This window comes from Melampsora larici-populina (genome assembly GCF_000204055.1).
Source record: "Melampsora larici-populina 98AG31 unplaced genomic scaffold MELLAscaffold_14, whole genome shotgun sequence".
In the NCBI taxonomy this organism is placed as follows: domain Eukaryota; kingdom Fungi; phylum Basidiomycota; class Pucciniomycetes; order Pucciniales; family Melampsoraceae; genus Melampsora; species Melampsora laricis-populina.
In genome coordinates this window covers 187,419-203,407 of record NW_006768778.1, presented here as the reverse complement: position 1 = coordinate 203,407, position 15,989 = coordinate 187,419, and the positions used below count along the sequence as shown (strand labels likewise).

General features: G+C 40.7%; 1 protein-coding gene across 1 annotated transcript; it reads left to right on the top strand.

Moving 5' to 3' along the window:
* Positions 1-5,834: 5,834 nt before the first annotated feature.
* MELLADRAFT_105523 (uncharacterized protein) lies at positions 5,835-6,693 on the top strand (the record flags this gene model as incomplete). The annotated part of the gene is made up of 3 exons (XM_007409103.1): positions 5,835-5,945; positions 6,028-6,114; positions 6,211-6,693. The coding sequence occupies 3 exons, from the start codon at positions 5,835-5,837 to the stop codon at positions 6,691-6,693; spliced, it is 681 nt and encodes a 226-aa protein (XP_007409165.1).
* Between the last annotated feature and the right edge of the window lie 9,296 nt (positions 6,694-15,989).

Below are 15,989 nucleotides of genomic sequence, written 5' to 3'. Positions count from 1 at the left end.
GAAGCTCTCTGATTTCAAAAATACACTTAGGAGGGGAGGGAAAGACGGCAGTGCAGCCACGCTTTGCCATACGCGAAATTGTCTGAAATTTGGAAAAGGGTATACATCAAAATATGTTGATTAGGCCTTTGCCCAAAGACATCCTGTCCCGGATTGTGTGAAACAGTAACCTTCAAAGGGTAAATGAAGGTTCCTGATTACAAAAATACACTTACTCTAAATGAAGGTTACTGATTTCAAAAATACACTGACTTTTTACGTGATGTGCCAATTGGAAAATTTGTGGAGGAAACATACTTTTCCAAACAGCTATGCGTGTAAGTGTGTCCAAAAGTGCTGAATACACAATTTCCCCTTCACAACCTGTTCCGGATTATGTGAGTGGTTTGTCATAGTGTAAATGAAGCTCTCTGATTTCAAAAATACACTTACTTTTTATGTGATGCGCCAATTGGAAAAGTTGTGGAGGAAACATACTTTTCCAATCAGCTATGCGTGTAAGTGTGTCCAAAAGTGATGAATACACAATTTCCCCTTCACAACCTATTCCGGATTATGTGAGTGGTTTGTCATAGTGTAAATGAAGCTCTCTGATTTCAAAAATACACTTACTTTTTATGTGATGCGCCAATTGGAAAAGTTGTGGAGGAAACATACTTTTCCAATCAGCTATGCGTGTAAGTGTGTCCAAAAGTGATGAATACACAATTTCCCCTTCACAACCTGTTCCGGATTATGTGAGTGGTTTGTCATAGGGTAAATGAAGCTCTCTGATTTCAAAAATACACTTACTTTTTATGTGATGCGCCAATTGGAAAAGTTGTGGGGGAAACACACTTTTCCAAACAGCTATGCGTGTAAGTGTGTCCAAAAGTGCTGAATACACAATTTCCCCTGCATCATACCATGTTGATTCTGCCTGAGACTGAATATACGGTCCCTTTTGCCTGGTCCACAAAATTCAAAAGGTGTGGTGGAAACATACATTTTGGATTGTGTGCACCAGGCAAAAAGGGACTGATTACACATTTTAGTTGTGTCATTGGACGTACTGATATTTGATAACACCCTGTTGTCTGTGTATTGGATATTGAAAGGCAAAGATCCAAAGTAGGTTGGCACTTTGATTCATTTGGCATGCTTGATTGGTTAGTAATGAAATAACAATACAATCGCAGAAAATTGAATTGGGGGAAATCTTAATCTCTTGGACAAGGAGAATGTAAAAGACATGTTGGTACTTTACTATGGTATGGATGGGAGTGTATGTGTCTGATTTGACATCCATGTTAGGTGAGTGATTGGATATATTGGATTAGTTGAAGTCAAGATGAAATTCAAGAGGTTAAGTGGCTCTGAGGTAACTGTTAGGGTTACAGAACGTTGAAGTTAGGGTATGAGGTTAGGGTAACAACCCAGCATTTTGAAATTTTACCAAAGTGGGCAAAGATTTGGACTTTCATCTTCCAAGCGAATGAACCCAAGAAACCAGCACTCACCAACAAATTCCAAAAGCTGAACAGCAGGCCAACCCGAATTTTTTGCATCAATCTACCTCACATCGCTTCTATTGTTGCACCCCCAGTTAGCAGCTGTTTTCCCCTCGTTGTCGGACTCCGTACTACGAACCGGGGGAATTCGGCCTACTGTTCAGGGTTGGCGTAGAGTTGGACTCATCAAACACTTGACAATCGATTCTTCAAATATCACCAACCGCCAAATTATCAACAGTTCATTCTCATTAAGATCTTATTTAACAACTTGGTGTAAGGTTGCACGCATCAATGTACCAAATCGATCGAAGGATTGCTAACAAATCCATCGACAGAACAGTACAAAGTACTATTCTGTCACTTTGACATCCAAGGCAGCTTTGGACTTTTACAATTTTTTCTTAGGGTAAGATTTCAAACTTCAATTCAACAACAAAACGATCAAAGGATTGCTAACATTTTATTGATCAATCATCTTACTAAATCATAGCTCTTACGGTGTGATTGCGAAGGACGCTTGGAACTTTACATATTTAAGCTTTCAAATATCTATCGATATATAGCTAAAATTGTATTTCTCTCTACTAGCTCTTAACCAGTGAAATCAAACGATTTGACTTTTGATCGTTGTGATTTTGATAAAAGGGTCAGTTCTAATGAATCACACAATCTTTCTACTCTTGATTGATTAAAAGCTAATGATCGATGTATATTGTATTTCTCTCTACTAGCTCTTAAGCAGTGAAATCGAAGGATTTGACATTTGATCCTTGGGTACGTCATTTTGATAAAAGGGTCAGTTCTAATGAATCACACAACCTATCTAATATCGATCGATTAATAGCTAATGATAGATGTATCTATCTCCTAAATTTTTGGTACTTACTACCTCTTAAAAGTTGAAATCGAACCAAGTCATCTACTTTCACAGCTTAGATCTTATCATCCTACTTCAAATTTGTTGAAGATGACTCGTTCAAGAAGCAATCAAAGGAAACAAAATGCGGGGGTGAAGGTATCGAGTTTCAAGTCCAAAACTTGCGCAAGCTACTATAAATGCAAGAACAAATATCGGAAGGAGAAGGCTCTTGGCAACTCTTACACTCGTACTCATGCCAAGCGAACCGAATTGAAAAGGAAACTTATTCAGGACCTTGGATTGCAAATGGATACTAAGTTTGTATTTCGTTATAGTCTAAAAGACCAACCTGAACAACCGGAACGGAAAACCCTGAAGATAGAGACTGGAACCGTGGTTGTGATTAATAAAAAGGATATGTCTATCGTGATGGTTGTTCGTTGTACACCATTTAAAGATATGGATAGCTCTCTTAGAGAGAAGTATAATCATTCCGTATCTACTACATTTCAACATGCACGAGCTAGAAATCAATGTAAGATACACTGTTCTCTTCAACATTGTGAGAAAGAAGAAGACAAACATGAGGATGAAAACATTATATGTGGATGGATGGGATGTTGTGGTTGGAGAGGGGGTTGTGAGAAAGGTAAAAGTGCAGGTACCAGTTTTCATCTTAACTTCTTGATCATGTCAGGAAGCTGACTTATTAAATTTTTTATACATTATTTAGGCCCATATTGTATAAGTGCATTTACATCTGCAAATATTGGACGAATTCTTAGTGACAAGGAACGGATGGCTGAATTCCATCAGATTAGGGATTTTTGGGCAGAACAATTTTCATCTTTATCACTTTCGGTCTTCAAAACCAATGTTGCACTTGGTCTTCAAGCAAACATACCAGGTTTTGATTCATTGGCATGGGAAGACACCCAAAATGGATTAGTATTTGGCTCCAACCTTGTTGTGACTTGTGATGGCTTTTGTAATCATTCTCATACTGATAAAGATCATACCAGATACGCCTTTGGGATGTGGGGAATGATTCTTCGAGCAAGTGGCCAGCCATATGATATGGAGGAGGGGGTGGAAGTCGGGGGAAAGAGAAAAAAGTTGGGAGAAGTCGTGGGGTCAAGATTTTGTGTAGATGATTTTGGTATAGAAGTGGTCATGGGTGCTTGTAATGGTATGTATGATCTGTTATGGGATACAACGGTGAGAGTATTTCTTATGATCATTGGAAGAAATGAAAGATCTAATTTTTTTTCTTTCAGATACCACATTATACTACCTCCTCAATAGCGTATGATGCTGAAGGCAAAGTTGTGCCACACAAGTCGAGTGCAGTCACTTTATATGGCTCATCATGTCAAATCTCCGAAACTTTGGTCCAGCGAATCAAACTCCTAGGTGAAAAAAAGAAAGGTATGAGTGATTTAGAATGGAACAATTATTGTAAAGAAAGAGTGAAAACTTACAAGGAAGAATTTGATACTAAGTACGATAAGGCTTTTGAAAAAGAAGAATTAAGACAGGAGGAGCTAGCTAAGAAAAGGGAAGAACGTGAAAAGAAGAAGTTATTGAGACTGGCTAAGAAAAACCAAAAGAATAAGATATCATAATGGTTTGGGTTTGATATCATGTTTTTGAAAGAACTTCTGAAATTTTACTTCTTTTTATATTGAAACTCAGATGTTTAGAAACAGAGTATACTCCTACAGCCAATGAAAGTCTATTTTGAAATGTTGAAACTCAGAATTCATCAGATGAATGAGTTGTGTATTTGGGTGAGAGTCACCCGTATGTGATTTCCATTCACATGTGGGTGATTCACATTCACCCACATGTGAATTCCAATCCCCCTTATGTGAATGGAAATCACCATGAATCACCTACATGTGATTTACATTCACCCATATGTGAATGAAAATCACCCACATGTGAATTCCAATCTCCCGTATGTGAATAGTAATCACCATGAATCACCTACATGTGATTTCCATTCACACATATGTGAATTGATATTCATGCGTATGTGAATTCATATTCACGCATATGTGAATTTATATTCACCCATATGTGAATTTATATTCACATATGGGTGAATGGAAATCACCATGAATCACCTATGGGTGATTTACATTCACCCATATGTGAATTTATATTCACATATGGGTGAATTCCAATCTCCTGTATGTGATTGGAAATCACCATGAATCACCTACATGTGATTTACATTCACCCATATGTGAATTTATATTAACTCATATGTCAATGAAAATCACCCCCCTGTGAATACCAATCCACCATATGTGAATGGAAATCACCGTGAGTCACCTACATGTGCTTTACATTCACCCATATGTGAATGTAATACATGTAAATCTGACAGTCACAGTTATTTCCATTTACGTATGGTTCATTTATATTCCAATCACTGTGAGATAAGGGTGAATGTAAATCACCTACATTTGATTTACATTCACCCTATGGGTGACTCACGGTGATTTCCATTCACATATGGGTGACATCTATTCATGTGACTAGACTGACTGATCTGTGTTCACCCCTATGTGAACTCCTGTCACATAAGGGTGACTGTTAGTCACCCATGAGTGAAACCGAGTCACCCTCCTGTGACAGGAATTCACATAGGGGTGAACACAGGTCACCTATGGGTGATTAGTCCCTTCATTCACCCTGTGTTTCTTGTATATGTGAATCAATCACACAAAGGTATCACGGGTGTGTGAATTAGGAACTTACAAGTTAGAGCTACCCAACTGGTAAGTTACAGTCACCTAGCGTGATTGATGTGGTTTTGCGTGAAAGGTCCCGGTGAAAGGTGGGGTGAATCAAATTTCGAGGAGACCTGCTTCGAGCTTTTGCTCATCAACCAAATAGTCACTCACTTCAAACATTCAATCGATCCATGCAAGATGGCTGAAACTGAACCACCTCAAGATGATCAACCTACCGAATCAAACAAGCAAACTGAAACCACCACCAACGCTGCTACCACATCGCCCGGCGGGATTGATACCGACGAACTTCCTTGCCCACCTGGGGGAGGGACTTATGCAACTCGCGCCGACGCCGAGATTTTCCTGAAGAACTTTGCGTTTACCCATCACTACGCGATATCAACCCTTGATACCAAACCACGGCGCATTAAGTGGAAGTGTACTTTAGGCCCGAATCGAAAGCAAGAACTCGCCCACGCTGAAAACCCATTACTCATCATTCCGACTTGTCGATTTGCTGTTCATGTGGAATATCAATCAACCACAACTATGTGGACTATTGTTATCAAGCATGCCAAACATAATCACAGACCAATTCCAAATCTTAACCAACCTAAACTTCCCGATCCATCTTTGATCAAACCCACCAAGAAAAGAAAGCAAAGAAGTGATACTATACATATCGATCTTACTGAGTCTAACCCTCCGGATGAATACAAGGAGCTGATTACCGCCATGGGAAGGCTTGACCCTGATACTAGAAAAACCCTTCTGGAACGATTTGTGCGGGATTGTGAAGTAGTTGAATTAGTTTCCAAGGGATCGGGATCTAAAGCAAATATAAAGGTGGGTTAATCAATCAATAACTTTGTAACGTTTGTGAATGAAAAGCTGATAGTTACCATAATTTTTGGTCATCTCATCACAGGAACAAGGAAGACGAGCAAAAGGGGCAGTCACAGCACCCCAAGCTGACAATGCCACTTCACAAATAAAGCGTAAAAGAAATGCTAAGGTTAGGATGACGCATTCAGTGCTTAGTTTTGGTCATAAATTTTATTTCGATCGGTAATTAATAACTTATCTAACTATTGTCATGTTTCTTTTGTAGGAAGAAGAAGTACAAAATGCCAAGGCTGCTTCTCCAGAGGCGGATGAATCTATGCAAGGATTATCCTCAAAAGCAGCTCCGGAGGCGGATGAATCTGAGCAAGGATCGTCCTCGAAAGCTTCTCCGGAGGCGGATGAATCACCTGTGCAAGGATCATCCTCGAATATCAATAAAGGACAACCAGTGGAGGCAAATCCAGCACCTGAACCAAGCATCACCACCAGAGATACGAGTGAAGTCATCGCCCATCAAACCGATCAACAGCCTTTTGCTCGAGGTGACTCTCCACTCACTTCACAGAGTGAGACTCAGTCACCAAGAACCACACGCGCTCATAAAGTCTCTGAAGTCAATCGTACTGACAAGATCAATCAATTAACTCGTGGCACACGTAAATCGACACGTGTGACATCTCAGACTCATGACGAAGTAAGGTCTTTGTCTTTCTCCAGCAGTTATTATGATATACTAACGTGTTTTTGATATGGAAACAGCCTAACGCAAAGCGGCCAAAACCATCAGAGGACGTAAGTCTTTTATTTAACTGAATACTCATAACCCAGCTTACAAATGCTTCAGTATTCACTGGAAAACATTACCGCTACAGCCAAAAGCCACCAAAAAAAAAGCAAAAGGCCAAGGAAAAGAAACTGTTAAATGCCTCGCCAGTAGATCAAGTGTTGATAGTAAGTCAATCCTTGTGTTGTTTAATTGAAGTCATTTCGGATACTGACAATGCCAAACAGAAATGGGATTTTCTCGCGACTCTTCCAAAGGTTATCTATCCGTTTGTCAAGGAGGCCACCAATGTAAAGGGGGACGGTCTATGTGCTTTTGGATCCGTGGCAGTATCACTAGGTCGTGATGAGGGGGATGCGTGGAAAGTGCGAGCGGAGATGGCAGCCCATGTCCACGCAAACTACAATTGGTACAAGAAAAACTTACCGAAACTCAGCCAATCTCAAACCTCGATCACGAAAATGCTCTCAATTCTCGAACACCCTGACAAGACGCAAGCGCCGTACGAGTTGTGGTATCCGATGCCAGGCGGATGTTGTGTTATAGCCAATACATATAACCAACTGGTCATATCATACACGGGAGCAGTCACCGCATGCCTTACTACTCCACCATTTTTGGAAGCTCCAGATCCGGATACCCACCTTGACCCCATCATACTTGCAGTTATCAAAAAAACTCATTGTATTTCACTAGAACTCGACTACTTGTCTCCCAACCTCCCAATTCCGTATATACATCCTGACTGGACGAAATTGAGATCATCTAAAGCAAAGGGATGGGACGGAATCTTTGTGGATAATATTCAGGTTTACAAAAAATGGCGCAAGGAATGTAATTCAGTCACAGGTCCTCAATGTCCCAGAGCAGAAATCTCCAATGATGAATGATTAAATATGTTCTATTCTCTTTCATATTGAATATACTAATATACTCTTGTAATTGAGCTAGATGAGATTATGAATTGTTGAAGATTTGAATTGGTGCATGATTCCTGTGCGTAGAAATACGCACCTATATGGATTTAAAGAAGCTCTTGAAATCTTTTATAAGATTTCATCGATGGAAGAATTGGTTCTTATGACAACAAACACCACAAAGTGCCCCTTATGCATGTGAAATCATTCACGAAAAGGTAGATGGACATGATGTCATTCACTTATAGGTGAGTTCCATTCACCTGTATGTGAACATGTGAATTGCATCTACCCATATGTGAATTCCATTCACCCTTATGTGAATTTCTTTCAACTGTATGTAAATTTCATTCACCCTTATGTGAATGCCATTCACGCGTGGGTAAATGAAATTCACACACGGTTGAGAATTACACTCACACTTGGGTGAATTTCATTTACCCACGCGTGAATGACATTCACAAACGTGTGTGAATTTCATTCACACATGGGTGAATTCCATTCACCCTAATGTGAATAAAATTCACATATGGGTGAATAGCATCCACATACATGTTTGATGTCCCTTGGATGCGGGCTCAAATATGTTGACCAAAATCTCATGTATTTATGACCAGCTTGATTATTATAGACCAGCTTGATCATGGATATTTGGAAGTTGGAAGTACATTCACATGTGGGTAAAATGTCCTTGACTGAGATTCACATACGTGTGAATGAGATTCACACGTATGTGAATCTCATTCACACGTATGTGAATTTCATTCACACGTATGTGAGTTTCATTCACACGTATGTGAATTTCATTCACACGTATGTGAGTTTCATTCACACGTATGTGAGTTTCATTCACACGTATGTGAATTTCATTCACACGTATGTGAGTTTCATTCACACGTATGTGAATTCCATTCACACGTATGTGAATTCCATATGTGTGAATGGCATTCTCATACGTGTTTGATGTCCCTTGCATGCGGGCTCAAATATGTTGACGAAAATCTCATGTATGTATGACCAGCTTGATTATTATAGACCAGCTTGATCATGGATATTTGGAAGTTGAAAGTACATTCACATATATGCATATTGAATTCACATGTGGGTGACAAGTACTTGACTGGGATTCACACATATGTGAATTTCATTCACATGTATGTGAATTTCATTCACACGTATGTGAATTTCTTTCACCCTGATGTGAATTTCTTTCACCCTGATGTGAATTTCTTTCACCCATGTGTGAATGGCATCAACTCAATCAGTATTTGACTGACATTTATCTCAGTTTTTATGATATATGACATTCACATGATTCACATGTGTTTGCTATCCCTTGGATAGGTTGGGTCAAATATGCAAACCAAAATCTTATGTATGTGATGTGTGTGTAGACCAAGTTGATGGAAAATGGAAATTTGAAAGGTAGATTCCCATATAGGTAAATTTAATTCACATGTGGGTGAATGTACGTGATCATATATGGGTGAATGTCTTTGGATGTATAAATCAAGATCAGCTGTGGATGATGATTCACATGTATGTGATGATGATTCACGTATGGGTGAATTGAAATCCAAAAATATATAAATGTATCATACATACATATACGTCAATTTAAGTGACATATGATAATATGAGCGATGATCTGCATGTTACATACGTATAAAGTGTTGTCACCCATATGTGATTTACAGTCACATTAGGGTGAATAAAGACATATTTGACTGACAGTTTGGTAAGAGTGTAACTAACTTTTTGAGTTATGCAGTGTGTTTATGCATGGTTGGATATGTAATATTTACTAACAGTTAATTCCAATGTATTGTGTAGTCACTTAGTTATAGTTTTTGATCCGACGCGTCGGGGGCGTCGGCGCGTCGGTAGGGGGCATTCCGGACAATGTCGGATAGGAAATACATGTTTTCCAACGGATAATATCCGAAGCGTCTAGTAGACACAGGTGCAGTTCCTGACATGCTGAATTAAAAAATCAGCAATCAGCGAGGTATGTATTGGATATGGCCAAGTAACACACCTTTCCAAAACTGATTCGACACATGTTGCGACAAGGTTAGACCCCGTAACATCATGCTGAACCTCGTTGACAGGAACCGACACTTGCTCGGATTCGATCTTCGCAATTTGATAATGCGCGCTGTGGTTTTGGAAGTCGATAATGTACTCGTAAGTCATGCCCTTTGCAGTTGCACAGGAATTACGAATAAGAACACAAATATTTTTGTGAATGGTATAGATGATGTGTGATACTTGTTCTGGTGAAACATCATTAAAGGAATTATTGGGTAGATTATTTATGATATTGGTAATTGGATAGCTGATAAGCACCATGTTCACGATTAAAAGAGATTAAAAATTGATTAGTGCGGTTTTCTTGACAGGGATAGAACCAAGTCTTGATGAAACAGCTCGACTATTATAGAATAATTTTGGTGAAGGTCCTGGTGGCGGCATCATCGTAAGTTGTTTGTGACAGTTAATCTTTGCGAAAATACAATGCTGTGAGATCGTATCTTGAATGCGGCTTGCCATGTGGCTTGGTAAGTTTCCGTAGCGGTCATTTTCAACATCTCGGAAACTATTGTTGGCATCCACACCCAAAATCGGCCGAGTAAAGCAAAATTCATTTCACAGGGGAAAGTGATTACCAGCGTACTTGCCATTGCCTGAGCACAACGGCCAAGATATGAAGCTTGGATAAGAGGTCCGAGGTCTCTTGTAACAGCTCTCTTGATTTCAGGATCAAAATCAAAGAGATTTGTGTCCCAAAGGTATGGACGCGTTTGAACCAAACCTTATATTTTGAAGCGTAATAAGACAAGCCAGGCTTTGTTTATTTTCATGAACAAGGTGCTAATTATTTTCACGACCCTTCCTGAGTACAACAGTGCACTCCCCAAGACACCTTGGTAAGTAAACTGGTGCCCAGAACCAGAGCGTGGCTGCCTGGTTTTGGGTATAGGCACCATACGGCAATTTTTGGGGTCAGTGGCCTACAAAGAATTGGCATCATTTAGGATTTTGAAGATCGGAAAGTTGGAACTTCAATCGAAACTCGGCGAGAGGCCAATTCGGGATGACCATCACGTTCGAACACACAGTGCCTGGGTAATTACTTGCCATATAATTCATCATCAGTCTTTTGTCATTGCTGATTGACTTTGTTTCCACTTAGGCAGCTGAATGGTATTGAATTGGATTCCACTTGTATATTGCAATGTTTGTCACGGTAAAAACCATTGTGAATGTCGGCAGAGCTACAATGCCGCTTGGAGTTCGACAAAAAAACATAGTATTGAATAACATGTGCACCGATTTCGCCTAGCAGTGTTATACAATTGTTAAATTGATGAATACGTCACTCATTGACAAACGCTGCATACCGGATGATAATGAGATGCCAAGCCACTTTGCAATAACGATACCCAATCAGGACCTTGGAGCAAAGACGTTAATTTTCTCGTAGAGCCTGCTCTATCTCAAGTTTTTTAACTATTGGTGAATTGCTCTTGGTATGCATTCGCGTCGCATCGCACTGAGCTAACATCTTTCGGTATTTATTCATTGCCTTAGTTACATTCACCTAGAATTCTTAAATTGAAGGCACCTATGCCTCGACGTTTGGCGCCGCGAAGACAAAACCATGGCCTTGCAATACGGGCCGAGGAATTTGGGTCGGAAGCCAATCTTCGACATCTCTTCCATGCTGAAATCCCCTTCGCCTTAGGCCCTCAAAGCAACCAGTGTACGGGCTGTAGCGCATTTAGATGGAGAGCAGAGCGCAGAGTCAAGGATTCTAAACTTTTGACTACCACTTTTCAAAACTGCTGCAACCACGGGCAAGTGGATTTACCTTTGAGGTACTTCCCCCTGGACGTCGGAGAACAGGTACCTCAATTTTATAAGGCTCTTTTGAGTGGAAATGATGAAAGTACGTCTCTTTTGTTCGAATAAACATGGCCTTGGTTAAAAATTGTTTTTAGGATCCAGGAACTTTCGTGAAGACATTCAGAAATACAACAACGGCCTTTCATTTACGTCCCTTGGTGCGAGAGTTGACCCAAGTGTTTTAGGACAACACGGCCATTCCATTTTCAGAGTCCAAGGCCAAATGTACCATCTGATGGGGTCCCTGATGCCCGTGCCCGACGGTCATCCTGGATTTGCTCAACTGTACATCTATGGAGGTGGTGGCGAGCGTGAAGCCCGTATGAGGATTGAAGCAACCAGGGTAGCACGTCTAGACCTAGAAATCATGTTGCAGTTACAAGAATTCATGTATGACGTTAATCCTTACGCTGATAGATTTAGGTCAGCTGCAGAATTTTGCGGCGAAGGAAGACCTGTCCGTACCCTACGAATTAACACACTTACGGTCCCTGGTACTGACCATTGACGTTACAATCGGCTGAGTTCTGACGAGGTCGCGGCTATAATTGAAGGTGACGGTGAAATAGGCAGCCACGGACGTGATATCATCCTAAGGCGACAATCAGGGGAGATTGAGCCAATATCCGAATTGCACACTGCCTACTTTGCCCTTCGGTACCCTTTATTGTTCCCGTATGGGTCTCAGATGTGGCACGACACATATACCAACCCAACGGAAGATGGTACTGTCATTGGCTCTATTTTGAAAATTGGTTTAATACTAATTGTTTTCCTTCTTTAGATCCTGATGGCACAGTAACTAGCCTTAAGTGGTTCGCGTTTTTACTATTCAAACGTCCCGCGTACTCAGTGATACTCGCATCAGGCCGATTGTTCCAGGAATTTGTGGTGGATATGTACATTTGTGTAGAACATTCTTGCTTGAATTTTATTCGCTTCCATCAAAAAGAGCTAAGAGCGGAGCTGTACAGCGGGTTGGTTGAAGCTCTTGGCAATGAGGCTGAGGATGAGGTCGTGGGTCAACGAGTGATCTTACCTTCAACCTTTATAGGGGGGCCACGAAATATGCAGGCCCTATATCAAGATGACATGAGCTTAGTGGCCGAATTCGGCCACCCAAGTCTATTTATAACAATGACGGCGAATCCCAATTGGAGTGAAATCACCGACGCACTAGAAGACCACCAAACTGCGGATGATCGACCGGACCTTGTAGCACGGGCATTCCACCTGAGATTTCATCACATGCTTGCCGATGTTACGAAATGGGGGCGGCTTGGACAATTCACGGCCTACGTTTACTCGATCGAATTTCAAAAAAGGGGGCTGCCCCATGCTCATTTAATTCTGTTTCTCGACCCTAATTCAAGGCCCTCAAACCCTGAAATGGTTGATTGTTTGATTTCTGCCCAACTGCCTGATCCAGACATGGAACCAGAGCTATTTAACCTGGTATCTCATCACATGTTGCATGGACCCTGTCAAAGGTATAAGTGTTGGGACGGAAGGAAATGCAAAATCGGGTATCCTAAACCCTTTTGCGAATCAACCACATTGCCAGACAACAAATACCCAACTTACAAACGACCTTGTAACGGAAGATTCTCGATCAACGGTGGCACAAGATTTGATAACGGCAGCGTGGTTCCTTACAATCGATTTCTACTTCTAAAATACCAATGTCATATGAATGTGGAGGTCGCAGCAAGTCTCAGAGCGGTAAAATATCTATTTAAATACATTCTTAAAGGTCACGATCAGACCATGGCAAACGTCCAAGACAAGAACAATACAGATGAAATACTGGCCTTCGTAAACGCCCGCTTTCTGAGTGCACCTGAAGGTAAGGAACCTGCTTAGCATTTCTGGAAACCCAGTTCTGACCAACTTGCATTAGCCGTATGGAGGCTCCTCCAGTATGAATTATTGGGCAGGTTTCCGGCTGTACAAAGGCTTAATCTGCACCTTGAAAACGCTCAAACTGTTTATTACCTTGACGAAGCCGGCTTGTGAAGGGCAATGAATACCGGGCGGGCCGAACGAACAACACTGACTGAGTTTTTCCAACTTTGTGCTGAGAACTGTAAGTTACCTAAATCACAACTCACAATTCGAACATTGAAATACCAAGAGGTCCCGAAGTATTTCAGGTGGGTTAAATCTACAAAAAAATTGCAACCTAGGAAGAACAAGCTCCAATCTCTTGGGAGGATACACTACGCAGGAGTACAACGCGGAGATATATATTATTTACGCCTATTGTTACAGCATATCCATGGGCCCACTTCTTTCGCGGCACTAAGAACTGTCAACGGAATAGTTTATAATTCTTTTCGCGAAGCAGCGGACCAACACGGTTTGCTGCTGAATGACAGGCACTACCACGAGTCACTTACGGAAGCGGCCGTGTGGAGGACTGGACACCAACTAAGACAAATGCTCGGAACTATACTGTGTCACAGTGCCCCATCCAATCCTCTTCAGCTATGGAGTGAGCATATTGGTGATCTCTCGGACGACTGTGAGAGAAGAATTATGAGGTTGAACCCTGATATACAACCAAGTTTGAACCATATTCAAAACTATGCACTCTTTTTGTTTGAGAAAATTATCATCGGCATGGATAGCACTTTGGAATCTGTAGGTTTGATGCAAGTAGACCCCAAACTCCTACAACAGCTTGACCTGCCGGACGAGGAACGACAAAATCATGCTCACTTTGTTGACCCTGGCGAAAGTCAAAGGAAATACAAAACTATGAAGCAAAAACTGACCTTGGAACAACGCAAGGTAGTTGATGCTTTGTGCAAATCGATTGATGCTGAAGTACCCTATCTGGGATTTTTGGAAGGTCCAGGTGGCACGGGCAAAACTTTTGTGCTCAACACCATCCTTCACTTCTGCAACGGAAATGATATTTGCTTCTTGGCAGTGTCCGCTGCAGGAATCGCGTCCTTACTTCTTTTGCATGGGCGCACTGCTCATAGTGCTTTTAAGATACCTATACCAATCTTCGGAGATTCACTTTGCCCGGTGTTTCCTACTTTGGGTCTTGGTCGTATTCTAATTGAAGTCAAATTTATCGTTTGGGACGAGGTAGCGATGCAGCATTGACACCAAATTGAGTGCGTAGATCGGACCCTTCGCTATTTAACTGGAATAGACTTGCCTTTTGGAGGGAAGGTAGTCTTATTTGCAGGTGAGAAAAATGCATATATCTAAAACTTATCATACAATCATCGCGACGGCACTAATTGGAAATTTTGACCATTAAGGCGATTTTTGCCAGACTCTGCCCATCGTTAGGAGAGGGAACCTTTTGGACCAAGCCAATGCCACTTTAAAGGCATCAGAGTTATGGAACAGAATTGAAAAATTTCAATTAACAGTCAACATACGCCTCGGAGGTCTTGACGCTCAACAAAACCCAATCAATGTCGAATTCGCCAAATGGCTTCTGGATCTTGGATCGGGCTCGCTACAAGATGATTACGTGGAAGAGACGGAATTATTACATTGCAACGTGTCAATTTGGGAACCTGACTCAGATTTTGACCCCACAATAATCGAAGGAGAATACAGTGTAGCTTACAATCTCATCGAGGGAAAGAGCTGGAATACTTTGACCAATTTATATGCCTCTCGATGTCTAATAACACCTTTAAATGTCACAGTCAATATCCTTAACAGTTTCGTCATGGATTTGCTACCTGGGCCATATCAGACTTCAATCTCGACAGACACGATGGACGAAGCATTCTTTGACGGAGTGTCTCCAGACGTATTGAATTCTTTCAACTTCCCAGGGTTTCCACCTCATGTTCTGAAACTCAAAGTAGGGGCTTCGGTCATGGTCTTGCGTAATTTGAACATTGGGGAGGGTCTACGCAACGTCACACGTTGTGGTGAGCAAGATCTCTACTTAAGCAAAAAAATTTAAAAATTATGTGGAAACTCGAGTTTTTGGTCAAAGGCACTATTATTATTGAGGTTGTTAGTCATCAAGGTTATTAAAGTTGATTCATTATTTTCATTTCATTATCTTTCAGAATATATATTTACATAAGCAATTGATAAGATCATTTAAGAGCAAAGAAAAATTTGAAAAGATCAATAAAAATAGTAAAAGAGTGAAAATCATATTAAGAGAATTAGTAAGAAGGGATTTGAGGAAGAAGAACATTTAGTTTGGATCTTTAAGAATGGAAACTGTTATGAAAAGAATGAAAGAGGAAGAAGAATATAAAGCAAGTTGGAGAAAAATTCGAAAATATGGGTATGAAAGCTTGGAAAGTGGTTTTTAGCTTATTAATAGAAGAGATATTGGTTCAGGAAGGTTTTATTGTGAAAGAGAAGGATCACATTAGTCATCAACAACTTTAATCATGAGGATTGATAAGGGAGGTGTGAAGTTATTCAAGAAAAGGGAAA